We start from the raw sequence: 12,671 nt of genomic DNA on the forward strand, positions 1-12,671 counted from the left end.
TTTTTTTTTCCACTTTGATCCATTACATTTTTGCACTGGAAAATCTGTTATTAAAACTCAATGTGCTGACAATTCTGGATCAGTAACTGACTTTTTGTAGTATGACTGCAACTAAAAATGTACTTTGAAGTCAGCCAAAGATCAAAGAAATTGCTGAGTGAAATATACATTTACAGAACATCATTTAATAGGTAAATAAATGCCACTTGTGAGTGATGGACCCTTTCCTTTATTTTAAAGTTACGCCAACTCTTTGGATGTTACAACAGCTCATATTATCACACATTAATTATTATTAAATGCTTAAAATTTAAAACGGTTTTTTTTTTTAGGTTAACTTTCTTAACTTTCAGTTGAAACTCGTAAACATTTATAATATAAAGACGTTAAAAGGTTCCAGCTGCCTCTGACGTTCATTCTATATCGTTGTTGTTCACAAAATGAAACAATATCCCGTGGCTGTATATCACACCTGAAAGCACTTATTCAATTAGATGCGTTTATTGTCCTTCATGGCTTCCCTTACCAGTATGAATGTACACATACTCTAGAAGAGGGAAACACACACACAGTCCCAAGATATGCAAAACGAAATGGACTCCTTCTCATACACACTGCAGTTCTTTTTCTCCGAGAGGTCGTTGACAGTAATAGATATAATGATGATGTATTACCAATATTAAAAGAGCAGCAATAAGAGGAAAACGCTTTCTTCAGATTCCCACAAGGCTTTTCACATACGCCAGAGTTTGAAATTATTCTAGCATGTGCAAAACCATCCTTGTGTCAGTTGGATGGGGCATTTTAAATTGATATTTCAATCAGTTAATGGCTACTTCTTCCTGAGAGGAAGGATGGTCTCTGACCCCTGTCACCCACTGGTATGTTTCAAGCATCAGCAAGCTCTGAGTGCGGCTAAACCACAATTCCTTAACAGGAGTTTAAAAGTAGTTCAGTTTTTACCAAGAGTCTTCAATGTTGCCTGAGAATTCGGTGCATGATTCACATAAGATTCCTATTCTTGTGCAAGACACGGGGGCATTAGAAACTGCTATGGACATCCTGAAAGGGGCCTTTCTGGTGGAGGTTGTAATTCGTCTGAAGCTGTTTCTAAAATCAAAAGGCCTTGTTTTCTCAACTACATTTATTGAGAATATGATCGGGCTATTAGAAAAACGTAGAAATGCTTGATTCAGGCTTTGGGGAACCTGTTGGCAGGTCTGTGGTGTGGGCCCATGTTTATTTAATGCCCTCCCAGGTTAGCCTACTTCACAGCAACCTCAATCCCTCTGGCATCTGGGGCTCTGAACACTGGCCTCCTTGTCCTGCAGCTCTGCTCTGCGGTAATCCCAGTCTCCCTATGCTCGCCCTGCACCACACCTGTGGTAACAGCGTGGAGCAGCCAAGCTGCACCTTAAACATGTATTTCCTTTGAGCGAGATTTTCAAACCTGCTGCTGCTGACTTCATGTATTGAAGTCTTTTCATATGCATAGACTGAACGCAAAGACAATACAGATTCAGGTGCATTGTGGAGGATCTATATTGCACATTTCTTTAATAGTTCAGATATTTTAATATTTTATGCTTTTTGGTATTTCTTTTATTTATTGCAACCTTCTGTCCCCTGCTGTTCTCAGGCTGATCTCGCCGACCACCTTTGCTTATGGGGACTCGATTGACGCATCCCATTTCATGCTGCTGGAGGATATGGTGTGCCACTTTCAGCCTCTCAACTTCACCTTCCAGGTAAAATAAAATTACGGTGAATTTTTCATGGGTTTAATAATAGTACAATACAAAGTAATGCACTTCTTGTTGGGGAAAGTCTCCAGATTGATAGGTTTGCCTTTATTTAGAGCTAAATCATTGTTTTATTCATAAACTCCCTTTTCAATGATGTCAGTTCAGTGGTGATGGACATATTACAGTTAATTAAGCATCACTGCAATTGGAAAAATGTCTGAATTATTCTTTCATGCAATCCAGAAGGCATGAAACTAGGTTACATATATAGACTTAAGAGAAAAATGTTTTAATCGCCACATCTTCTCCTTGCCTATAGACACAGTGAGATATGCCAGTCCACACATGAGTGATAACAACAAAGTCTTCAAAATCATTTTGTACTCATATAGCCAACGGTGGATTAATGTAAAAGAGCATCTCCTTGCCGTCTTGATTCCTTTTGGCACAAGTGCAAATCTCTTGTCCCTTAATGCACCTCAAGGATGCCTGAATAATATCTTGGCACTGTGCACAGATTTATATTGTGTGTGAATTCTTTTAACTCTATATTGCCCTCAGGGGAGGAACACTCAACACATTTAAGAGTTTTTCTCAAACCTATCCCTGTGCAGTAGCTGAGCTTAGCCTCAGGATACAGTGCACACAATTCTGTTTGATGGCCTTTCCTTATTGACACAGACAGGACTAAGGGATGAGATTAAGCTTGGCTCATTGTCCCCGGAAAGCCCACCAGCCAGAGCTATAAATTTGCCCACTTCCTAACTTGCCTGTGGTGACAAGTACTAGAAACATTCTGCAGTTATTATCAGACTGGTGTTGGTATTGGTTTGAAAATATCACAATACAATACAATTCAATTAAATATATATATTCAAAAAGATCTTAAAAATAAAAGAGAACCATCATTCTAGTACTTGGAGGGAAGCAGTCATCTTTTTATGTTATCTTATAAAACCTTAGTTTTATCTTATCAGAAACTCTGCAGGATCTGGTTAAATTAGTTTATTTGCAGGGCTTTCAATAACAATGGAGGCATAGATAGTGAAATAGCTTGTTTGCACAGGCAAAGTCATCTGTCATCTGTTGGCTTCTGCTTGATTGACACAAATGTCTTCACTATAAATAAGAACGTGAAGTTAAAGTTATGCATTGACTGACTTTTTCACATATGCAAAACCAATAGGCAGGTAGGTCATTTTTATTGTTTTTATTGTATTGTTTTTACAGTGTCATGTGCATGTTTAAATACACAGAAACATAGAACAAATTTCGCAATCCCATAAACAAATCACAAGCTAAATGACCTTGACATATTTACTCATCTTCATGTGATAGATGTAAACATGTAAACATTCACACTTTTCAATTTTCAAGTAATATTTGGAAATGTTAAGTTACATTTATGCTGCAGTTGTATTGTACTATCAAGTTATGTTTACTACAGCAGTGGAAAATAACTTGCTTCCAGCTGCTTTACCACAGAAGTTTTAATGCAACGCAAATTACATCTCTGGTACAGTGCAGTTTGTGCACACAGTGGTACAGCGCGGTGCCAGAATGAATGTTTCAGGATCACAGGATTGTTTTCATATGCAAACCATGTCTTGTTTATTGTGATTCCAACTTCTGTTGCCATGTTTTTAATTAACTGTTATTGGGGTTCTTAGCAAACAGCAGATTTTTTTAATTGATGATATTTGAAAATTATTGAGTGGCTTTTGTACATGCAGAATATAGAGTACTTTATTCATACTTGCAGTATGCACCTTCCACAATAGGTTCAATGGGAAACTGGACTGCTCATTGTTGGCTTTCATTCTTAAACCCATTCATGCGACAGTTAATGTTTGTTTTGTTCTTCAGCAGACTATTTCTAGTATGGTGTTTAAAAATACTGTAGGAAAAGCATTATCACTGCCAAATAAACCATGCCCTTTTTCAACGAGCAGTGGCAATGACCCAAAAGTCTTCAGATGATTGTATCTTCAACTGTAAGTGGGACATCAGTCTCACTGATGTTTGTATTAGTGTAGCATCTCTGGTAAGGAGTAACCATTTTTTTCTTAAATGTTCGCAATGACGTGGTGCTCTTAAGCCACAGTTATCTACTTAGGAAAGGTCCGTTTCCCAGAGGGAACAGTGGTTGGAATAAACATTCCTTTGCTGATGTAAGCCTGCAGTGTTCTGACATTTTATTAAACAATGAAAGATAAAATCACTCGCCTCTTCTCGTTTTGTTCTACTGCTGTTTTAAACAAGGTCCATTGTGATATTTCTCATGTTCTCAATGTTGCCATGATGCACTCACCCAGACCTCTTGTTTCTTCCCCAGGTTATAAATAACGGGCCGAGCAGTCTCCCGGGCTCCACTGTTCACATCAGAATTCCCAACCGGCTAGTTGGCAGCGGGGCAGACATGTTCCATATCCTGGACACGGAGGTATGTGGCTGTTGTGCTTAACTGCAGGTAAAAACTACCTTACCTTAGGTGGCCTTAGGTCTGGATGAAGAATCAAGCTTACAGTCTTTAATCTCATGTTTCGAAGGGTCACATGTGAAATGTCTTTGGTTTTAGGTTGATGTTATTGCATTTAACTACCTGAATTGTTTTAATTTATCTTAGGAGTCTTCCTTAGTTAAGATCCACATGGTTTTGTTTGTCCATTATGTCTTTTAGACCTGCATGTAGTGGTATTTAATTATCAGACAGGAAAGTCAATACAGTAGAATTATAGTTTGATGAACTTCAGTTAGGTTTGCCTTCAAACTAAAAGCATGGCAAAACAACACGAGCGATCTGGGTAGCAGGCAGGGGGAGGGGACGAGTCTGCCAGCAAAGCCAGCAGATTAGTCTGTTATCATTCGAAGAGGGAAAGAAAACAAAACAAAGACACATTCACACGACCTGCAGCAAAGTCCGGTAATAAAAACCCTACTGAAAGCGCTGGCCTCGGGACAGATATATAGCGAGGGTCTGCAGAAAAACAAACAATGGTGAGGCTGCAGCAATTACCCTGAAATTCCTGCCTTTGCACCCCATTGGGACCCTAAACCGGGCTGCTGGAAAGGTGGAGGCAGAGAAAAGGAAAGAGGCAAGTGCTCTCGAGAGGTCTGGGCTGTGAGAGAAGCATCGCCATGAATCATGTGGAAGGGGGGGCTGTGACAGAGCCTGTCCCCTTTCCCACCTTGTAAATAAACCTGGGAATCGGTCTTCTGGCACCAGCTCAGTGAGGGCTTCCTTTAACCCTCTTCCTCTAGACAAAGGCCTTGACGTCATTGGGCCGCAATAAAGCAGAATATGTGGACTACAATCTGGTAATTATGGGCCTGGGGCAACAAGAGGCTTAAGGAGATGGGTATGAGTACAGTCACACCCCAGGGGTGCATTTCATAACAGAGCAAATTTCTTATTGCTTACCTTAACAGCTTTTTTAATTATAAACATCTAAAAAACTACATTTCAGTTTGCAAAACAGCGAGAACAGTTTACATTTTTGTTTGTTTGTCCCCCCTGTCCCATCTCATCCCCCCAAAACAATTCTCAGTATAACATCAGTGCTGTCTCTGTTGTCTGTGTCTGTCTTACCCAGGTTGTTGAAGACAGAGGGAACTGCACCTTCCACAGAAACCCCACCCCCTGCAACGTCCCTCAGGACAAGGAGAACATCTTCCACACCATCTTCTCCTTCTTTACCAAGTCTGGGAGGAAAGTCCTGGTGAGACTGCAGAGCCTGTTGCTGGGCAATAAGAAGAGAAAATAACAAGTATTTTAGTGCTTGTGAGGGAAAAACGAACCCACTGTAACAGAGCCAGGTGTAGCCAAAAGGTTGTTTATAGCTTGCACTTTAATCAGGGATGCCAACCATACATTTGAGGTTTTACTGACATTACAGAGTTAGCTGGACTATTTTCACTGACACCCCTATTTTCATCTTAAAAAAGTGTGAAAATAAAATGTATATACACACCCTATGGTGCAGAGCTGCCCTGTTGACTTTTGTACAAGGAAATTAGCTATTCCAAACTAGCTTTAGAAAATGCATAATGCTTCATGCATCACCAGAAGCAATAGAAAATGACTTTTTGCACCACACGCAGTATGCATTTCTACAGTTATCTTTATCCAAATATTGGGGGTTTGCTGTGTCCAGAGGGGCAATTGGTAAAGGTGTGTTCTTGTTTACCTGTTTTTCATTTGCTGGGAAAAAAAAATCGAATTCTGTTTTTTTAGTTTATTGCACATTTTCCACTTACATAATATAATAATATAATATATACTGCATTATAAGTACATAATACATGAACACATGCATAGCTGAAGCTGTTCTGAATCCATAGATACCACATACATAGCAATAGCATCTATTATAGCTGAATTATAAAAGCCTCTCTCTCTCTCTCTGGCTCTGGCTGGCTCTGCTCAGTCTGCAACCCGACTCCTCTTATCAGCTCATCTATTCCAGCTGCCTGAGACAGGGTTTTTTGGATTGGCTAGTAAAAGCAGATCTCTATGGCCCATGACACACACAGTAACATCCTCTTCATTGGTCAATTCCAGCCCCATGTGCTGCACTGCCCATTGGATTTCTAAAACCAGGAAGTGCACGATGTAAAAAAATCGTTTCTCCAATTAATACTTTGCAATTGATGCCCCCATTTTGGGCAGATCCATCTACTTCGTCCTCAGATTGGTTAACACATTTGATTGTCAGGAACATTGACCTACCTATGCTCTTCATTAAACTTTTGTTGAAATAATGTTCGTAACTACGAGGAAAGTTTGATGGCAGTCAGAAATTTAGCGATGAAGGAAGTAGTAGTAATGGGACATTTTTACGGACAGTCAAACTTTTTACAGATTTGCGGACAAGATGAAATTAAGATATTCTTTATGAACTGTCCATAAATTAAGAACGGTTGGTAACCCTGACTTTAACTTCTATCTTTTTCATCACTTTCTTTTGGTTATACTGAACCCATGACTCTGCAAGCATGCGCTTCTAATGGAAGTGAATATCAGTGCTTTTCTCCATTTTCATTAACTTTGCATTTGATGATAATTTCAGGACTGTGACAGACCCGGACGATCCTGTCTAATGATCACTTGCCACTTAGGCTCATTAGCAAAAGAAGAAACGCAGAACATTGACGTCCGAATGCTACTGAACACGGAGATACTGAAGAGGGTAAGGGATCCCTGAAAGTCCTACCTCCACCCAGCAAATAATCTCTCACAGGATCGTCTCCAGTCACTCGTTTATGTTCAGATATCATCACATTTTAAAACTCTGTTGCTTGCTAAGAACCTTTAAACTTCTAAAGAGGTATGACTTGCTAGACATTTGTGCTTAATTGTTTTTAAAAGTGCCCTTCAGGGCTAAAGTAAATTAATATGTGTTTTAAAATGTCTTGTTATCTACATGTGCTCTCCAGGCACAGCTCCAGATCATTTCCTCATATGTCATCAATGTGATTATGGTCGGTTAATGCAATTGCAGGACTTTTTTTCCCACACTCAGGAGCTCCCACTCCCACCACTATCTCCTATTGCATCTCTTTTAATAGATTGAAGCAATTCCACTTTTCCCATTGTGATGGTTTATCACTAAATTATTACTATTCCTCATTGCCTTTGGAGGTGATTTTATTCAATCGTAACACCTCAGAGTTTGGGCGAAAAGTTCTGGTGTGTTTGTTTTTATTTTTCTTCTTTTGTGAAGGATTGTGGGTAAAAGATAAGACATTCCTGTGTACAATCAACACACCCCTCTCTGTTTCTGTCTCTCCTCTCTCTCTCTCTGGCTTAGGACAGTTCATCGGTCATCCAGTTTGTGACGAGGGGCAGTGTGATGGTGGACAACAGGGCCGTGGAGGTCCCGAATGGACTGCCGGAAGACACTTCCGTAAGTGGATACACATACACCCATAAAGGACCCATAAAGGAGTCCACAGCCTTCAAGGACTCGAGTCCCTGTAGATGCACACAAACCACAATTACAGTAATGCAGAGAGATGGAGCCGGCTCTGGCTGTCCGGGGTTAGGATGCCAGTGTTAATCCTGTTAGGCATTGGGGTTCTCTCAGTGGATTTGCCCGTCTGTTTAATTCCCTGACCCCGGCCCGGCCACCCCTCCTGTTCCTTAACCTCTCATTCCAAAGGTGACATGCTAATGCTGGGTCCTGCTTCAGTCCTCCTCTAACTCGATTTATCCATTCATTTAATACATTTTTCTGTGCCCCTGTGGGTCCCTTAACCCATTTTAATTAGCTTGGCTGCCCTTCTTGCCTATCAGTTTGCAGTTGGTAGAGACAATGACGAAGGTGTTTGAAGAGCTGTGTGTTTACAGACTATCAAAGGGGTGTTATAGAGACCATGATTTTGTTTTGAAAGTTGTATCCAGATCTTCTGTTTAGCCTAACTGACATCAGATATTTCTCTATTCATTCTTTAAACATGAGATTATCCAGTGAGACTGAATCTCTGTTCGTTCCAAACTAAAAGAAACACAACTATTTTCAGAACCTCATGATAGCTGTTTGTTATGCTAGCTTTAATAGTTCTAGTACAGCTGCTACATATCTGCTATTGCATTTCTCTGTCTATACTATCATCGCCCTGGTTCAGAAGGTTCAACGTTATGTGTGCATATTTTATTAGAAATAACAACAATGTCGTAAGGTTTGCTGGAGCATTAAAGATGGGCTGTTGTTTTCTGAGATAAAGGACAAACAAGGGTACAGTATTAGTGATTTTCCTTATGAAATAAAGTGACTCTAGCAGTGGGGTCTGAACTATCTTTGTGACCTCTCATTCATCAGTGCCTGGCAGCTGAGTTGCCCTCAGTCCTCTGAGGTCCCACCGTCTGCCCCACACAGGCACCTGCTCTGAATTTGGTAGCAAGAGAATGTTTTCCGCTTCCCCAGCCTTTTTAATGGCTGTATTATTTAATTTTCCATGCTCTTAGGTTTTATTGTGTTCCCCTGTGAAGTATAGCACATTGCAAACTCATTAGGCTCTCAGCTGTAGTTATACGATCCCAATCGGTCACTACGGTGGGGGCTGGGGTGGCAACAGTTTTCTCTTTCATTTCTCTCTTCTGCAATGAACTGCACATTAGCGGGGAAGGGACACTGGTGTGACGGCTGTGTCACCAATGTTAACTACTTCCAAATGTATTGTATTTTGGCTAGTGCATCTAATATGTAGTTTGTAGGATATTGTATATATATAGATTTGACTTCCTTATACAAAATCCTATTTAATTAGTACTGGAATAGAAGTTATACGTATGGGGGTTTATATGTACCATTTGTAGTAAAGTTCAGATTGTACTTTAAATGTAAATGTGTACTTATGTGTCTGTTTCAAATGATTTAGAGCGAAAGAAGCTGCAGACATTGCATGTGACTGCTTGGCACAGATATGTGGTTTGATGGCTTGGGGAGGTTATAAAAATGGGCATACTGTAAAAACTCAGAGGGTAGCAATGATGAAAGCAGAGGAGACTGGCAATTAAGAACTGTTACAGCCCCTCTAGCAAAATCACCCACCAGGAGAGAGATGGAGGGGTGGAAAAATAATTAATTAACCAGAGTAACACTGAACTGCCCCCAATACTAAATGTGGATTAGACGTGGGACCAAACCCCACTCCCTGCTGGGTCTCATCTCCAATTACTGTGAGGGAAAAGCTCCCCAAAATATTTTCAATGTGACATTGTGTTAAATGTTTTAAAATACACTACTTGGGAAATTAAATGATGTGTCGATCACATTCTCAGCGAGGAACACAGCGTGCTATTTCCAGCAGCGATCTCGAAATAAATACTGAGTTATGTTTTGAGTAGTGCTGCTTTAAAACATGTTCTACTGCCAGTAACCTTTGTTGTACTTGAAAGCTGTTGGCTTTACAGTTATCTGCAGGATTCCTGGGATTCAAAGGAAAAATTATGAGTGTGGGAAAGTGTTCGGATGTGATTTATGTCGATTTTCCTTCTAGCCCTCACTAGTTTTAAATGGCTTTCATGCTACATTTAGATTAAATGCTCATAAAGAGGGCCTATATGATCAGGGAACTTGATACCACTTGACTGTAGGTTACGTGACGTATTTTAGAAAGGTTAAATTATTTGATTCCTAAAGGTCTTTGGGTTGTTGTTTTTCTAAACAGGCATTATATATTATATTTAGTCCAGCTTGCTGAATTATGAGATTTTGGTTGATGTATTTTCTTTTCCGTGTTCAATTTGTGGGTTTTATAGCCAGTGATATGTGTTGGTGAACTTATCCCCCGTATTTCATCTGACTCATTTCAAACATTTCAGTAAAGAAATTAATTTATAGCTGTTGGTATAAACTATCCAATTCAGGCTTTCGCTCCGATCCTTGTATTTTTATATTCACACTGCGGTACACTGTGTTCAACACGCCAACACCTCCAAGATTATTTTTAAATTAAAGTTTAATTTTGAGTATTCATTATTTGGTGTTACTTGGATTCACAGTCTGGACGGGGCAGTCAGGCTGTCCAGAGGTTTGGAGACTCTGCTTTACGGTAGCAGGTCCGGGACCGCTGTGTGAGCAGGGTTTAGGGTCTGATTCAATCACCAAGTGCACCACAAGGACTGGGAAGAGGCTTACACTGCTTCAATTATGCATGTCATTAATTCAATTATGTAATTAAAATGTAATTAAAAGCAGAAGGCAGTCCTGAAACAGATGGAACAGAGTCAGGGCTGTAGTGGAGTGCAATGAGAGAACTAATGGCTGCAATGCTGTGTGTATTTCAGGTGATGTTTGAGGCACTACACAATCAGGAGCCCAGAGGCTATGTGGTCGGCTGGATCATTGCCATCAGTCTCCTCATAGGAATCCTCATATTCCTGCTGCTGGCAGTGCTGCTCTGGAAGGTAAGGACATCAAACCACAGGTCGCTCGGTGATAGAACCTCTTTTCTCTCCATCTTGGAGTCAAGACGCTTTTCATCTCGGGATCGCTGTTGTCCCACAGTACAGCATTTGGCAAAATACAGGTGTGGTGCATGACAGCCTTCTGACCTCCTTTTAGTGGAAGTGGACTTGATCCACTGGGGACCAGGCATCCACTTGTTAAGGTTACATTTTAAGTGAGTGTTATTAAATAATATATATCAGTTTATTTTTCCTGCGAGTACTACTGCAGCATGGTATTAAACCTTCAGTATAAATATGCAACTTGTTCTGTAAATACATACATACAAGAAGCAATAGTAAACATATTGGTTCATTTTAGGGTTAGGTTTCATCTTCAGTGGAAAATAATTGCATAACAAAGGCAAAGGAGTTTATTGGCAAGTGTAAATTTCTCAAATGTTTATTCACACTTCCAAATGTACACATTTCCATAAATTGATGGGCATTTAAATTTGTGCATAGGGAAAACGTCTATGCCTGTGAGTATGATTATTTTATTAATAAAGCAGGAAATTCAATAAAGTAAGCAGCTTGATGCTGAAAATATAAACAGAACTGAGAACAGTTCAGGCCTTGGGAAATCCTGTCCTTAATAAATCGTGTGCTAAACCTTTGTGAATGCTGTCCTCATGGAATTCAAACATGTTTTCGAAGGCTGTGCTGATGAAATGAAGATTCTTATAAATTACAGCAGGATGAATTCAAATGTCTAAATCTTTCCCCTAAAGAGCTTCCCCTTTAAACCTGTCGGGAGTTTTCAAGTGGAAATCTTCACAACAGAACATGCTAAATGTCAGTTTGGGAAATGTATTGTTTCCTCTGCATTTACTTCCTAGAGCATACATGTAAAGCCTATTAAGATGAGTTCTTGACATGAAAGCATGACGTTCCCTTCAAATGTTTACAGCTGTTAATCCAGACAGTCTGAAGAGATTGAAATGACATTACTAATGTCAAGACCACAGCTACATAAAGTATAGATATGTTACCAGACCATAATTTTTACCAGATTATCAAAAGAAACAGGATTTAACCTTTTTCCTTCTCAATATGTGCATTAATAAAGCAGGTTGCATTGAATCTGTTATGCATGTGTGGGAGATACCAATTACGATGCATCTAATGCATCTGCTGTACACAGATCTTTATCCGAGATGAATCATTAATTTAGTTTACAGAATAATATTGAAATGGGATTGTCGTTCCTTGTTCAGAAATGAGATTGAACTTCCTTTCTTTTACAAACACTCAACGTTATCCCTTGAGAAATCAGATAACGACAATCTCCCATGCTTTCAATTCTCTTAAAAACACATTAAAGCTCATTATAGTATTCTTGTCCCTGGGTAAGTATATGTTGAACGATATCTCTGTTTCTCCAATGGTAATTCTGCAGAGGTTCTGCTTTGATACTGTCGTAATGCAAAATGATTATTAGGTCATCAACTTGTACGAGAAACAAGAAACCCCATTCATAGCTAACAGCACCTGTTAATATAGTTCATCTGCTAATAAATACAGAACTAATATGGACTCTAAACTGTGGTGTATAACCTCTCAAGGTATTTAAAATGCAGATGAGGATACAATATGACAATTGCTTGATTTTTTTTTAAATAAGATTTTCCATTAGTCAAGAGCTACATACTCCTTTCTGAGTCCTAAAACGTCTGTGCTAGTTTCCAAATCTCAACCAATACTTCCTAATGTAAGGCATCTTTAATCCACTAGTTCCAGATGTTAAAATGCAGGACTCTGACCTATATAGCTAGTGGATCCATAAAATACACATGGCCTACCATTAACAGGCATAAACAGGTCCCAAACAGACCTAGCAATAATTTACAGCTTATTCACAAGAATTAAAGAGGCTGGCTGTCACTGGCCTCAAAAGGGACTTTGAAATCTTAATCACACTGATGTCCTGGGCACAAAAGACCTTGTACGTTTTTTTTTTTCCCATTCATAATTCT

At 39.5% G+C, this 12,671-nt stretch overlaps 1 protein-coding gene across 1 annotated transcript in view; it reads left to right on the top strand.

The window, feature by feature from the left end:
• Positions 1-12,671, top strand: part of itga9 (integrin, alpha 9) — a 94,033-nt gene that overhangs the window by 75,850 nt on the left and 5,512 nt on the right. Inside the window, exons 22-27 of the mRNA XM_066690522.1 lie at positions 1,640-1,748; positions 4,081-4,188; positions 5,339-5,464; positions 6,815-6,934; positions 7,556-7,651; positions 10,537-10,656. Coding sequence (XP_066546619.1) covers positions 1,640-1,748; positions 4,081-4,188; positions 5,339-5,464; positions 6,815-6,934; positions 7,556-7,651; positions 10,537-10,656 — 679 coding nt within the window. The remainder of the gene's footprint in view (positions 1-1,639; positions 1,749-4,080; positions 4,189-5,338; positions 5,465-6,814; positions 6,935-7,555; positions 7,652-10,536; positions 10,657-12,671) is intronic.

The sequence above is a fragment of the Amia ocellicauda genome, chromosome 18 (assembly GCF_036373705.1).
Source record: "Amia ocellicauda isolate fAmiCal2 chromosome 18, fAmiCal2.hap1, whole genome shotgun sequence".
NCBI lineage: Eukaryota > Metazoa > Chordata > Actinopteri > Amiiformes > Amiidae > Amia > Amia ocellicauda.